The 14,856-nt window shown below is 31.7% G+C and overlaps 2 protein-coding genes across 2 annotated transcripts; both read right to left on the reverse strand.

Moving 5' to 3' along the window:
- Nucleotides 1-2,929: 2,929 nt before the first annotated feature.
- Nucleotides 2,930-9,055, reverse strand: LOC124540477. The gene is made up of 8 exons (XM_047118081.1): nucleotides 8,912-9,055; nucleotides 8,725-8,834; nucleotides 8,208-8,312; nucleotides 6,255-6,936; nucleotides 5,366-5,543; nucleotides 4,177-4,368; nucleotides 3,610-3,717; nucleotides 2,930-3,381 (listed from the first exon to the last, which is right to left on the reverse strand). Exons 1-8 carry the CDS (start codon nucleotides 8,946-8,948, stop codon nucleotides 3,090-3,092), a joined length of 1,704 nt encoding a protein of 567 aa, XP_046974037.1. The 5' UTR covers nucleotides 8,949-9,055; the 3' UTR covers nucleotides 2,930-3,089.
- Nucleotides 9,056-12,629: 3,574 nt separating this feature from the next.
- LOC124540379 lies at nucleotides 12,630-13,403 on the reverse strand. Its single transcript, XM_047117880.1, has one exon. The coding sequence runs from the start codon at nucleotides 13,401-13,403 to the stop codon at nucleotides 12,630-12,632; it is 774 nt and encodes a 257-aa protein (XP_046973836.1).
- Between the last annotated feature and the right edge of the window lie 1,453 nt (nucleotides 13,404-14,856).

Genomic DNA, 14,856 nt, shown 5'->3' on the forward strand with positions numbered 1-14,856 from the left:
TCAAAATAATACATTAATACTATTATAAAGTAATATGAAAAATAAATAAATTAATAAACCATTACATAAATTAAAAAAGGACATAGTTAAACTAAATTATTAAAATAAAAATATAAGTTGTGGCACATCTAGGTTTATATCGCAACAAATACGAAAGTCGCAAAGACGTTGAATGAGTCGTGCTGGTCATATATTAGGTATATATTATTTCATTTCTACCCACACAATATTTTTATAACTACATTATTTCGCCCTACACTTAAATATTTAAATACTATGTTTTATGTAATCTAGTAAGTGTACAGTTATTTCCGTTTTGTCCCAACATTTTTTTTTTGTATTTTGTGTATTTGTTTCTCATTTAAGTGATTTTCTTATAAATCTTTTTGAGAAATAAAGATCTTTAAACCTAAACCTATTTATAAGCTCATAAACGAACGCTCTTATCACTCGATTTCCATGTATTAGAATTAAATTTAAGAACAGGAAACCCTTCTAGTTGTATTTTTTTTACGCAGATTACATTTACACACATTACACCGCAGCTCTAATGTTTTTTAGGTTATTATTATAAGTACGTGTCGTGATTTTGGCATTTTAAACAAAATACAAGGAAAATTGAGATTAAGGGAGTTTGCGAAAATATGATCCGGTACTAGGAAAGTAGGAATGAAGAACAGTACAAAAGTTACAAGTACCATCATCACACACACGCGATACCTCTATAATAAATCTTAATAATACAAATAAATGTATGGATAAATAGTATGCGGAACTATAAAGTACTAGGAGTGTAGAGTAGTACATGAGATAAAAAGTACATCGTCACACGCAAGCTCCTCCTACTTACCATTACGCGGACTCTACTTGCAAGTCATACATTACACAAGGCACCTATTACTCTATGGCGCCCTGGTACTTTTCGAGCGCGAGGCTATATGACGTCATTCGTGATACTCTAACAAACTGTCGTATCGAATAATTAATTAACTATTAATTGTTATCTGAAACCGCAAAAAATATCAAAAATCTATACTTACATAATTGTTTAATTATCTAAATATAAATTAATATTCCAAGGAAAAGCCGTTTTCTAAGTACATTATAAGTACCGTTAACGACAAATTATTACTAAAGTATCTCAAAATTTCGTAAGATACAATATAAATTTATTACGAAGTAGCGAACTCCGGCTTCGTACGGAAGCAATGCTGATTCTAAATATCCTACAGAATTAGATTATTTATAATATCACATTAAAAATGACCATGTGTTATAGACGAAAGCCATCCTCTCGAATCAGTCTATTTAATAAAACCGCATCAAAATCAGTGGCGTAATTCTAAAGATATAAGCATACATAGGGACAAACAGTAGTAAGCGATTTTGTTTTATACTATTTAATGGTGATAGCAATAAATTTAACTGCTACCATAGAAAATTTGTCAAACCTATCTAAATAAATTTAGAAAAACATTATTAAAGGTTGAGAGCTGAGATGGCGCAGTGGTTAGAACGCGTGCATCTGAACCGATGATTGCGGGTTCAAACCCAGGCAAGCACCGCTGATTCATGTGCTTAATTTGTCTTTATAAACTTCGTGAAAACATCGTGCAGAAACCTGCATGTGACAAATTTCATAGAAATTCTGCCACATGTGCATTCCACCAACCCGCATTGGAACAGCGTGGTGGAATATGTTCCAAACACTCTCCTTAATAGAAGAGGAGGCCTTATCTCAGAAGTGGGAAATATACAGGCTGTTACTTTACTTTTTTTAAATTTATTATGAAAGGACAAAAAAGAAATACAAAAACAGTGTTTGTAAATTTTCTAATTTAAATATCTAAAAATAAGTTTAGTTTTGCGTCTTCAGTGTGCACGTGGCACTAATTAAACATCTAAAGAACACAGATTAACAATATACAAAAACAACATAATTAAATATATATTTTAATAAATTATGCTATAATATACAATTATAAATTAAAAAATTAATCACAAAGTCCAGACTTCATTATAATTAGTATCTTATTTAATTACAATTACAAAAATACATATCATCTTCATAAATTCGTGTATACTTACCTTATAAAATTTTACGTAAATATATGTTTACTGTCAACGTATAAAATCTTCTCGAGCAAAGCATCTATCTAAAGTTTTTTAGGTCTGTGTAAAGTATTACAAATGGCAGGAAATGTCTCGATTTAAATGAACTTATATTTATGACTCTTTGGTTGGAAGAAGATAGTCACATTATCTATTTTTATTTGTTATATTATATACTAAATTAATTAATCTTGTTAACACAATTTTAAGACTTTAATCATTTCAAATATTACGACAGCAATTTATGTACATGAAATGCAAATTCAAAGTGATTCTCATACTTTTTTTCAAGTTATATGTTCAGAGCTATGTCTAACTAATGAGATCGCACAAAAGAGACAGTCAATAATGAATATTAATTTTAAATATGTACTTATTCATATTGTAAGTTATCTTTTAAATATCATAATAATCTTCTTGTTTGCTAAATTTTGGAACTGAAATACGCATTTGAGACTTGTAATAAGTGGAGAGAGTCAGTAAAACAAATTTATATCATACATAATTATATACATAATCTGCTTTGCTAGAGTCGCATAATTATTTTACAAGATTTTTTTGCTAACGGTACTGTACGGTTGGAAAACGTCATTTTCGATTAACTTTAATAAGGTTTCATCTCATTTTATAGTAGGACTAATGTAACTTTTATTTAATATCAATGGTACATATTGTTGTCCTTTAAAGGTAGCTTTTTCTGTCGGAATGTACTAATACGTACATATGTTCAAATAATATACATAATAAAAGACTATTTCGTCTGGGCGTTTACGCTAGAACATAATATTGTGGGAACAATTTCATGACTTATTTTTTTTTTTATTACTATAGTTTTAAAAATATAATCCCAGTCTTTTCAATATTTTTCTGACTTGAATTCGTCTAAATGTCTATACAAATATTATGCAAGCACACTTTATATACAGATTATAAATATTACGTGAATAACATTTTTGTTACTGGCAAGGATTTTTCTATTAATCACTATTAAGATCACAAAGTTCTTCCTTTTCTTGTTTTTTATTCTTTTTAGCTGAAAACTGTTCTCCTAACAATTTCATAACTTGAGCGTGTGTTTTCGTACCATCCTTTAGGGTACCATAGTTCTGTTTGACGAATAACGCGAAATCATTCGGACCTCCCTTTCTAGCTGGCGTTGAGACGATAACGCCGTCCTTGTTCTTCTTATTGACTATAATTTCAAATGTTCCCCGGCAATAGCCGCAACACTTTTTCGTTATGTCTATTGATTTTGAATGTCTTTTAACACTGAAAAAAAATTCTTACACAGTTAGTATAATTATATTACGATAGTGTAATATCTTAGTTGTGTGAGTTTATCTGATGGTATGTTCCTGGATTTGTGTGTGTGTGTGTGTGTGTGTGTGTGTGTGTGTGTGTGTGTGTGTGTGTACGTGTGTGTTATGATGTATGCGTGTGTTGGAGCTTCTGAGTGTTTATAGTTGTTTAAATTATAATATTTATAAAATAGTTTACCTGTAACCGCATTTGGTACACTTATATGCATATTTATAATGTATTTCCATAGTGTGACATCTTGATATCTCACCAAGCTCTGGAAACTCTCTTAACGCTCGTGTTGCCCTGATAATAAGACAATATATTACATATAATAATATTGGAATGTCTGTTTTTAAATATTAAAATGCCCTTTTTACTCAATGCATATATATGTATACACAGTACATATACCAAAATAACATTTTTTACAACTTTTGTCTATCTGTCTGTTTGTTCCGGCTATTCTCTGGAACGGCTGGACCGATTTTGACGGGACTTTCACTGGCAGATAACTGATATAATAAGGAGTAACTTAGGCTACAATAAATTTCTTTTTGTTTTGAATTTATCAAACGCGTACAAGGTCGTGGACACAGCTAGTAGCAAATAAAACTACAGCTTTATCCAAAAATAGTGTAAAATATTATCCCATTGCTTACAAAAAATGAGTGATTCTCTGATATATTCCTGACTTGTATTTGATGATCACCTACTATTGAGTGATCCGTTCGCTTATATGAAATGTTATAAATTAAGACATACCATTTCTTCCATAATGGCCCGTGTCCCGCTCTGAGCTCGCCATCTATGAGCCACGTTGCAGCGTGACATAGTTCATGAATCAGAGTGTCACGTAATCTTTGCACGGCGTCAATTACTTTTGTTGATAGTTTTATACTTGATGTACGTATTCTGTCACCTCTTGCCGTTTTTATCAGTCTATTTGTTGTTGTTCTGGAACAAAAAATAATATTATTAGATTACTATTAATAAAATACAGTATTTTTAATGGAACTCCATTTTATTTAAAAAATCTATACTATTAAATAATGGCATCTAATACAATAGTCGCAATGTTATAGTCTTCTTTCACTTATAACTAGCTGCTCATCCTGACTTTGCTTTTGTAAAATAATAGACTTATTTTAAAAGATGTTTATGCCCTAAAACCCATAACTAATGGTTTTAATCACCAAAGATCCCTGTCAACGTGATTTTTTTAACATATGTCAACGTGATTTATTTCAATCCTGATCACATCTCTTAAAATTTAAAATCCTTCATCCTCATTAATCACTGGAGAATGGCCCATTGGAGAATACCTTATAATAATAAAAGCTAGCTAGAAGGTATCAAGTTTATCAGCATATTCTTACAGTCAAACATACAGACGCGAAGCAGGGGTCTTGTAAATATTTAGTGATTGCTTATTTTAGATATAAGTACAAACATTCCACACCAGTTATCCCTATAAACCCAGGGGTGGGGAGCTGATGAATGGGTTTTTTTGTCAAAAATTTTTCAGGAAAAGCTCCTTTGTCACTTGTTCCAACGAATTAAGACAGTGCGACAATACAGACTGTATCTATACACGTACACACTTGCACACACACACTAGTAAACTAAAATAAGCTTTAAATATTTTGGTCTATCTTGAGATAAGCTACTGTGGTAAATCAGTCAGCATTATATAATCATAGAACCTCTATATACTGTCAATCGAGAATTCCAGAAAGAAAGAAAGAAAGAAAGAAAAAACCAGTATCTTGTTAGTAGTTCAAATTAGAATATATATAAAACATATAAATATATAAATATTGGACAACATTACATACATTACTCTGATCACAATGTAAGCTAAAGCATATCTTAATCTAGCATGATATCTTAATGCAGTTGCCCTTTACTTCTCTAAAACAGGGAGGCCTAAATTTATCTTACAAATACTCACCCAGCCGTACTTCTCAATTTAGTATCCCATATAATTGGCATATCTGCGTCCAGCGCATTGTCAAATACTGTTTTATTGAATTCAACATACAGACGTCTGGCGAGTTGTTCTCGTAATTTCTTATAGTTATCATGATACTGTAATGCTTCAACGTGACACCGCCAAGATGGAACATTATCTGAAATTTGTTAATAAATAAACATGAGACAACATCACATACATTTCTCTCATATCAATTTAAGTAGCTACAGCACTTGTGTTATGGAAAATCAGAAATAACGACGGTAACACAATCACCCAGACCTAAGAGAACATAGAAAACTAATGATTCGAACCCGGGACCTCAGAGTGGCGTACTCATGAAAGACAGTGTACACATCACTCGACCAGGGAGGTAGTCAAATATCGTTAATACTATTATGAACAATACATTTTCTTTAGATTTTACATATAAGTACTTCGAATTGTTGACAAAAAATTATCATGAACAAATGAGGATTTTCTCCACATCAAGTCCAAAAGAGACAAGCCAGCAAACAGCCAACAAGAAACTGTCAGGACAAATACAAATTCACATACATAACCTGTGCAATTAAATCTGCATAATTCTCCTCCTCCTTTAACATAAGCCCGGCCAATCAGGAGCGTTATGTGTCACGTGACAAACGTTTAAAAAAAAGCATTTTTTTTTATTAGAAATCTAATATTTGTTAAGTTAATAAATAACCATTTTTAAAGTCATAATATACATTGATAAGAATAATTGACACTTTATTTTTCGCATTAATCAAATAGCCTATTGGACTGAATGTTAAATATAGCACACACATTCTTTAGTGGAATAACTCCAACTTCTGATAATAATTTTGATGCTTTAGAATAAACATACCCGCTAATGATCCAACGAAACTGAGCCTCTTTATTTCAGCCTTCTGAGGGGTAACTGTTACACTTTTTACTTTCTTTGTTATTAAATCAACATCATTCCTCATTACTTTTACTAGATCGGTAACTGATAAAGGCTTGGTTTTCTTTGTTGAACTATTTATATTTTTATTTTTGGTCGATTTTTGCTTGGGTGTTTCGGGTTCAGGATCAGGGTCGGGGATACTAGGAATCTTTTCTGTGTATAATTTCTTTTTAGATCTTCTTTCAATATCAACTAAATCATTTTTCTTTTTAATCTCCGAGTCCGTTAAATATAGAGCTTTATTTCTTTTCAAATCAAATCGTATGTTCTCTTTGTCGCTGTCCTCTTCATCGTTAAAATGTAATTTCTTAGAAATACCATCTAAATTGTCATGATTTTGTTGTAAATTTTTGAATAATGTCGGTATCGACTTCCAAGATTCTCCATATAGATCACTCAGTAACTTATGATGTGAATCTTGTATTTTCTTAATAGAGCATTGTTCTGACGTCACATTAGCTTTGTCCAATGGTGTGGAAGGAATCGTGTCATGTTTGGGAGTAGCACATATAATATTCTGGGCGGGCGACCAGCCTCCTATACTAGGTCTAGAGTCTTTCTTAGCTGGTGATGTGAAGTCATTCGTCAAATTAAGGGAAACCTAGAATTAAATAGAAAAGAATTTGCATATTTACTTATACATATATAAATGAATATTTCTTTGTGATTCATTATCATTATTTTCGTAAGAAGATCTTTATATCAATATTAAGTAGAAAAATATTATATTATAAAGTTTATAACATAAAAGAGCTATTGTCATACAATATCTAAAACTAATACTTATTTATATCTATTCCTTTTATTACAGTACATTTGGGTAAAAGTTACTTATTTATTTTTTATTTAATATTAATTTAAAATAAAAACCTTGTAAAAAATTATTCATTATCAAAATGTTAATCATCATTTTGAAAATATAAATTACAGTTAAAGGCTAACCAACCTGGGTTAGCCTTAACATAATAATTACTTACACTTAATAATAAGTTTTTTCATACACTATCATAATTATACAAATTTAATGATGCTGTGCAATACATGCTTATTATATACTTCAACAAATATATTGACAATTTATTTAATGTTATTTCAGCCAAGATTAAATTAAATAATATTTTTGTCTCTCTCTTTTTCCAATGAATTATAGTCATAATTAAAAAACTATAAGAACACTTCTCTGTCACAGAATAATCTATCTTATATACAAAGTTATGTTAGCCTTTCAAAATCAAAATAAACTTTATTCCAAATTCTACAAGCACTTTTGAATCATCATTTAACAATCAAGTGAAGCTACCGCCATTTTGGAAAGTAGATTCTACCGAGAAGAACCAGGAAGAAACTTAGTAGTTACTCTTTTTCAACATTTAAAAAATACAAAGTCATGTTAGTTAAATACAATTATTTAAATTAAAATATCCTGCTTGGAAGTCAGCAAGTACTAACACCACCCTTTTCATCATCATCTATAAATAAAATAAAATACCTTTTTTAACAATGTATTTTTTACAAACAATATAAATTTACAAAACAGCGAAGTTAAAAATGTCTGCGGAATGTTGTTATAGAAATGGATACCTTGCCCCAAAAAGGATTTATTGACTTTGCGGAGTTGGAAACTTGGCATCCTATATCCTTACTACTTGTGTGACTATTTCTGAAGTATCTGACTAAATTCAAAGCCAAAACAATTGTCATTGCATGTGATTGAACTGCGTAGAAGTAAATATGTTAAAGCACAAACTAGTAAAGGGATATATGTATAGATGGTACAGTAGTTAGTAAAGCATTATTTTAATCCTGCACAATTACTTAACTACCCCATTTTATATTTATAAAATTATAAGTTTGATAAATAAAACTACTTACATTGCCCGATTTACTCGGAGTCTTGTCCAATAATAATTGATCAAATAAGTTGTCACAGGAATCGTTGATTACAATTGGAGAATAATTCTGAGGCTTGGAGTGACCCTGCAATTTTGTAATATACTTAAATTAATAATTTACGCATATTTAGTAGAAATCAGAAAGTATATATCAAGATATTTTTATATATTATAAATTTTGATTTCATTAGGTTTAATTAATGTTTTCTTTAATGTTATCATGCTATCAATACCAATATTATGTAGGTTTTTTTTAGTTTTATCGAGACATGATGTGACTATTAGTCCCCCGCGTTTTTGCTCTTGTTTTAGCGTTGGTTGTCGTGTTAGGCAGGAAAAGAACTTATGTCATTTCTTGGAGTTTAAGTTTGCTTCATACCAAATCTCATTAAATTCGATTCAGCGGTTTGGTCGTTAAAGAGCAGACAGACAGACCGACAGAGTTACTTTCACATTAAGAATATTAAAATAGATTTAATAAATCACACGAAACTCACATTTGTCATAAATTCGGAGCGTAAATTATCAAATGATTCGTCGAGAACTACGACATCTGATTCACGGTTCGATTTCATTCTATTTTTCTTCAAAGAGAGCTTGAAAAATCCTGAAAAGTTAAGAATAATTCAGCATCAGTATTTCATAAAAATAATTACTTATTAAATAAGTGAGTTTAATACATACGGTTTCGTTGGTTAGCTTGGGCCATTTTTAATTCCATCGTTTGATTTATTATTACTAAATATTTGTAATTATTCTAAAAAAATCATCTTTAGACAGAACTCGGAACGTCTTTTTAAAAAATTGTTAACCGTTACGTGGTCTTTGACATCTGTTATAAATTGACAATCTGGATTCATGTCATTTAACAGATGAGGCAAAATCAAATTATTGCCAACACTTTTGTTCAATAATGTTGCCTACCGGAAATTTAGAGTTATATAATCTAAAATAAAATTATAATCTTTCGATAAAAAGCAATATGTACCTGTTTCTAATTCTAATGAATACTGAAGCTTTAGTTAACTTAAACCCAACCTTATTTTATTCTTTAAATGTGGCTTGACATGAAAACTGTGATGTTGATAAAACTAACAGCAGACATGTAAATTTTGATATTTACCCTACACTTATAATAATAATAATAATAATAATAAGCCTTTTATTTCATTCCCTTAGTTAATAATACATTTCATTTAACAATATAATATAATTCAATTGATTATAGCACTATTATTGTATCAATTAGTGTAATATAATATTCAAATATTCAAACATGCATTACACAGTTGTAAATTATAAAATGATTAATTTAAAAAAATACATTTAATTGTTTATATTATTATTCTATTAAATTTATTTAGTTTATTCCAACATGCACTACACAATTTTAAGTTAATAAAATGTTTCATGTTTATTTATATATTAAGTTAACTTATAATAAAATTACACTAAATTACACTCATTTAAAGGGAACTCCCGTGCGGGTAAAGGCCTCCTCCAGACTAGACCATTTTTCTCTTTCTTGAGCTACCTTCATCCAGCTCTCTCCAGCGACAGCTCGTATGTCATCCGCCCAGCGCTTGAGCGGGCGGCCCACACGTCGCTTGCCCGTACTGGGACCTCTCCACTTGGTTATTCTCTTTGTCCATCTGCCATCCTCATAACGAGACAGGTGGCCCGCCCATTTCCATTTCAGCTTTCTAACATGGGTTATTGCGTCTGAGACCTGTGTTCGTTTGCGAATTTCAGTGTTCTTTACCTTATCCGAAAGCTTAAGGTTCAGTATACTTCTTTCCATCGCTCTTTGACAGACTGAAATTTTGCTAGCCGTTTTTTCTGTTAGACACCATGTTTGGCAGCCATATGTGAGGCAGGGTAGTACACAAGAATCTAGTACTTTCTTTTTGAGTTTGGTGGACAACTTAGATTTCAGAATGTGTTTCAAGGACCAGTAACGTTTCCATGCTGATGCAATCCTTCTCTCCACCTCTTCCTTGTCTGTCTCTCTAAAGGACAGTTGCTTGCCCAGGTATATGTAGTCATTGACATAATCTACATTTTTGCCGTTAATTTTAATAGGTGTTAAGGTATTGTTAGTCATTATTTTTGTTTTGTCAAAATTTATTTCCAGTCCGACTTTAATGCTTTGTAAATGTAGGGTTGTTAGCATGTCATTTAGTTCTTCAGCGGTGCTAGCTAGTAATGCAATATCGTCCGCAAATCGCAGATGGCTCAAGTATTTGTCGTCTATTTTTATACCTTTGTTGCTCCAACTTGAATCTTTAAGAATGAGTTCTAAAACAGCTATGAAAATTTTCGGTGACAAAGGATCTCCCTGGCGGACGCCGCGTTCTATTTTGAAAGTTGGTCCGGTTCTCTCCAGTCTGACTTTACTTTTGCAGTTCTCGTATATGTTGCTAATGATGTCTATGTACGTTGTCTCTACTTCGTGGTATTCTAGAGCTTCTTTGATGGACGCATGTGAGATAGAGTCAAAGGCTTTTCGGTAGTCCACGAAGGCTATGTAGAGTGGGGAATTAACTTCTTTAAATTTTTCTATCACTTGGCTGAGAACGTGAATGTGGTCTATTGTAGAGTATTTAGTCCTAAAACCGGCTTGCTCTATGGGTTGTTTCGCATCTATATTTGTTCCAATTCTTTTCAGCAGACATTGGGAGAACAATTTATACAAACTAGCCATGAGACTAATCGGTCTGTAATTGGAGACTTCTGATGGATCTCCTTTCTTGTAAATAAGTATGATTTCAGATACCGTCCATTGCTCTGGCACTTTCCGTTCTTTCAGGATTCTGTTGAATAGTATGGTAATTAAGGCGGAAATAATTTTTTCGCCTATTTTCAGTGCTTCATTAATAATAGAATCCGGGCCTGGGCTTTTTCGATTATTTAGGTTTCTGATACCCCATACAATTTCCGTTAAGGAGAAGTCTTTCACTTCGGCTTCAACATTCAGTTCTTTAGAAATTCTGTTTATTGATACATCTTTAGAGGGTCTCTTTCTATAGAGTTCTCTGTAAAAATTTGTGGCCAACAAAACTAAGTCATTTCTGTTCTCCGAACTGCCTTCCGAGGTATTAATCTTTGGTATCCACATTTTACACTGACGTAGTGACTTATTCGCCGATTTTATACTACCTGTTCTATGTAACCAACTTTCATAGATATCTAGCTTGTAATTTTCGTATTCTTTATAAATAACCTTAGTGATAGTTTTGTACAGACTTTTTAGCTCAATTTTTTCTTCTTTGCTTTTATTATTTTTTAGTTGTAATGTATGCCTTTTCTTAATTAAATCTCTAGTTTCCTTTGATAAATTAAAGCACTTTTTTAATTTCTCATTAGATCTTGCTTGTTTCAGGCTCTCTATGATGCTTATTTCTAAGTAGTCATACAAACACTGAGTAGACATATTTTTGTAGGATTTGCCTTCAAGGGCTTTTTTCAAGGTATCCAAAAATCTTAGTTGTTCTTTTTCTGTTCTCAGCAAAGAGTTATGTTGTGAGAACTTTTTGCGACATTTTTTGTAGTTTTTTATCCTTAATGTACCTCTTATTAATCTGTGGTCTGAAGGAAATGAAATTTTTCTTAGCACCTCGAAATTAATAAAATAATCTCTTGAGTTTGTTAACAGATAGTCGATCTCGTTTTTAGTTGTATTATTAGGTGACATCCATGTCCATCTTTGGCTAAGTTTTTTCTTGTATAAAGTGTTCAGTATGACCATTTCCTCTTCTAAACAGAATTCAGTTAGTCTTTCTCCTCGTTCGTTGCCGGTACCTAGGCCATAGGGTCCGATTATAGGTTCTATAGGTACTTTAGGGATACCTATTTTGGCGTTGAAGTCGCCTATAATGATTATGTTCTGTCCTGAATTTTCCATTGCTTTTTTTACATCAGAATAGAAAAGTTCTAGGTTTTCTTCAGACGAACTTTCAGTAGGGGCGTATACTTGTATTACTGATAGTTCTGTTTTATGAATGCTAATATTGAGCAAAGCTACTCTGTCCGAAAATCCACTGAATTTCTGTATATTTCTTTTATGTGCTTTTTTTACTAAAAATCCAACTCCTCTATGCCCTTTTGTCTGACCAAAATAGTAAAAGATACACCAGTCTCTCTCTTCAATTCCATATCCTTCCTTTCTTATTTCTGATATACCAATTACGTCCCATTTTACTTTTTTAAGAGCAGACTCTAGTTCAATCATACGCGACTCATCTCTGAGAGATCTCACGTTGTATGAGCAAATATAAATATCTTGACAGCGTTTTTCATATGAGTTGATTTTTAATTGCTTAGTTATATCTGGAGGGTTGCGGTCATTTTCTCCCACGGTGACCAACCGGCTTGGGAGAATCAGAGGGGACCTTTTTGATTGCTATTCCTTGTTGTTGTTGTTGTTGCGATTTACAAAGCTTCTTATGTCATGTTTATTTTTCTTAGGAGGGTGTTTGGGGGTTTTGTTTAAAATTTCGTCTTCGTTTTTAGACCCAACAGCTATGTACTCAGGTGATTGTGATTGGTTTCTCTTGTTATTCGAGTTGGAGCGGTCTTTATTCTCTTTCTGTTTCGGATAAATGATTCTATCGAAGCGCAGTACAGCATTGATTCCTTTTTTTCTCTCTATGTTGACTATTTCTTGCAGTTCTTTCCTTTTTTGTACTAATTTTGGTGGAAAGTCTTCCTTGATATAGTATCCACAGTTGAGCTCTTTTAGATATTTTTTACTCTTCAGAACTTGAATTTTTTTCCCGAGCGTGCTAAACGTAACTATGACTGGCCGGGGGTTATGTCCTTTCTTTCCTATGCGTGTTACGCTTTCGATTTCCCATCTTTTACAAGAAGTTGTTAAAAGGTTGTTTGTAACATCTAAAATAGCGTCTTCCAACTCTTGATATGATTTTTCTTTTTCTTCGAGACCAAAAAATATTAAATTTTTCTTCCTTAGTTTGTTGTCTATTATATCTATGTACTTCTCTTGTTCTTCAACTTTTTTTTCTAGATTCTCAAATCTTTTATCTAATTTTTGGAACTGTAAATTGATGTTTTCATTTATTGATGTTGTGATAGTTTCCTGCATATTCTTCATGTCAGTTTTCTGCTGTTGTAAGTCTTTTTGAATGCTTTGTAATATTTTTGTAATATTTTCCATTGTATATATTCGATGGTTGATAAAAAGTTTTAATGTTTAATGCACAATTTTAATATAGCTCCACCTGTCGTGTAGTAGTGGAAACACGATGACCTCGAGGTCCCGAATGCGCTTGCGACTTGGACCTTGTTGTGAAGTCGTTATTCACCAATAGATGGCGCTTTTCCTGCTTTTAGTAAATAGTACCGCAGAATGAGTGATGATTTGCAAATTTACATGTTATGTAAGAATACAAAAACTTGTCTTCATGGTTTTCTTGTCTTGGAAATTGCTTATTTATTCACTTTGGCTACTTTCATCAACGTCCAAGTCTTTTGTCTTCACGGGCGGTATCAATTTCATGAAAATAAACACAATTTAGATCACGATTGTTTCACACTTTTTTTTTTTTTTTTTTTTTTTTTTGCACTTTTACGTCTCGAATGAGTTAGTTCTTCATTTCACTCGCAGGTACTATGCATTTGTCTTGCTAGATTATTAATCCTCACTTGCATTTGGTGGTTAAAACTATTTATCACAACAAAAATTGACGGAGCTACTCTTAACGTTCGCACTGGTGGCGCCCTCCCCTCGTACGTGAATCGAAAAAAAAAAAAAAAAAAGCCACCCTACACTTACGGATTCTAATTAAAAAAATCAGTATTAATATTTCTCATTCTCGAATAATTTCTGTAAATATTACAATTAATAACGTATGATACTATTACATAATATTTAAAGTTAAAATAAACATTATAAGTGTTATTAAATAAGATTTTGGTTATGTGCTAAAAACCATGAACCTTCGCATACAAAAGCAAGCCTTTCATTTTAGTTTACGCAAGTAGAGCTCCGACACACAATTGGGTCAAGATTAGTTCATTGTTTTGTTCGTAAATTAAATTGAAACGCATGAAATATACTTAAGAAGAGCATTTTAATTTTTACTTCATTATTAAATGCAAAATTTCACGGAAAGGGATGTCTGTAATTAATAAAATTTAGAAATAACCTGCCGATATTTTCTAATGTACAGCGTAAACATAGTTCAACCCTTATGCAAGATCTGTAGACTAGATTGAGACGGCCCGGGGGCCTGTAATCTAATCCATTCGTTAGGAATGGATGTTCAACAAAAACCTCTAGATTATCAAGGACGGTAAATAATATATTAATAACTGTATGGAGTAAATAAGGTTATTTATTTAATTAGCAATAAACAAAACACAATCATAAACAAGTAAAGTCGTATTACACCATTAAAACTTTTATTAAAAATTTGTTGCGATAAATATCTTCTGGTAAATGTGCTATAACAATGTTGACTATTGCACGTTTTATAATATTATAATAATAGAGCCAGTAATCAATACAATAACTGTATTGAGTAATATTTGAAAGCGTTTTTCGTAATTTGAACGCTTTGAACTTTACATTCATTAATCAAATGCGTGTCAATTGAGTTTGGTAAAGT

This window comes from Vanessa cardui, chromosome 25, assembly GCF_905220365.1.
Source record: "Vanessa cardui chromosome 25, ilVanCard2.1, whole genome shotgun sequence".
In the NCBI taxonomy this organism is placed as follows: domain Eukaryota; kingdom Metazoa; phylum Arthropoda; class Insecta; order Lepidoptera; family Nymphalidae; genus Vanessa; species Vanessa cardui.

Coding starts and splice junctions, on each gene's coding strand:
- LOC124540477 (XM_047118081.1), bottom strand. CDS start 8,948: ATGGAATTAAAAATGGCCCAAGCTAACCAACGAAACC. Junction 5,544..6,254: donor TTTCGTTGGATCATTAGCGG/GTATGTTTATTC, acceptor AACAAATTTCAG/ATAATGTTCCATCTTGGCGG. Junction 3,382..3,609: donor TGTACCAAATGCGGTTACAG/GTAAACTATTTT, acceptor ATTTTTTTTCAG/TGTTAAAAGACATTCAAAAT.
- LOC124540379 (XM_047117880.1), bottom strand. CDS start 13,403: ATGGAAAATATTACAAAAATATTACAAAGCATTCAAAAAGACTTACAA.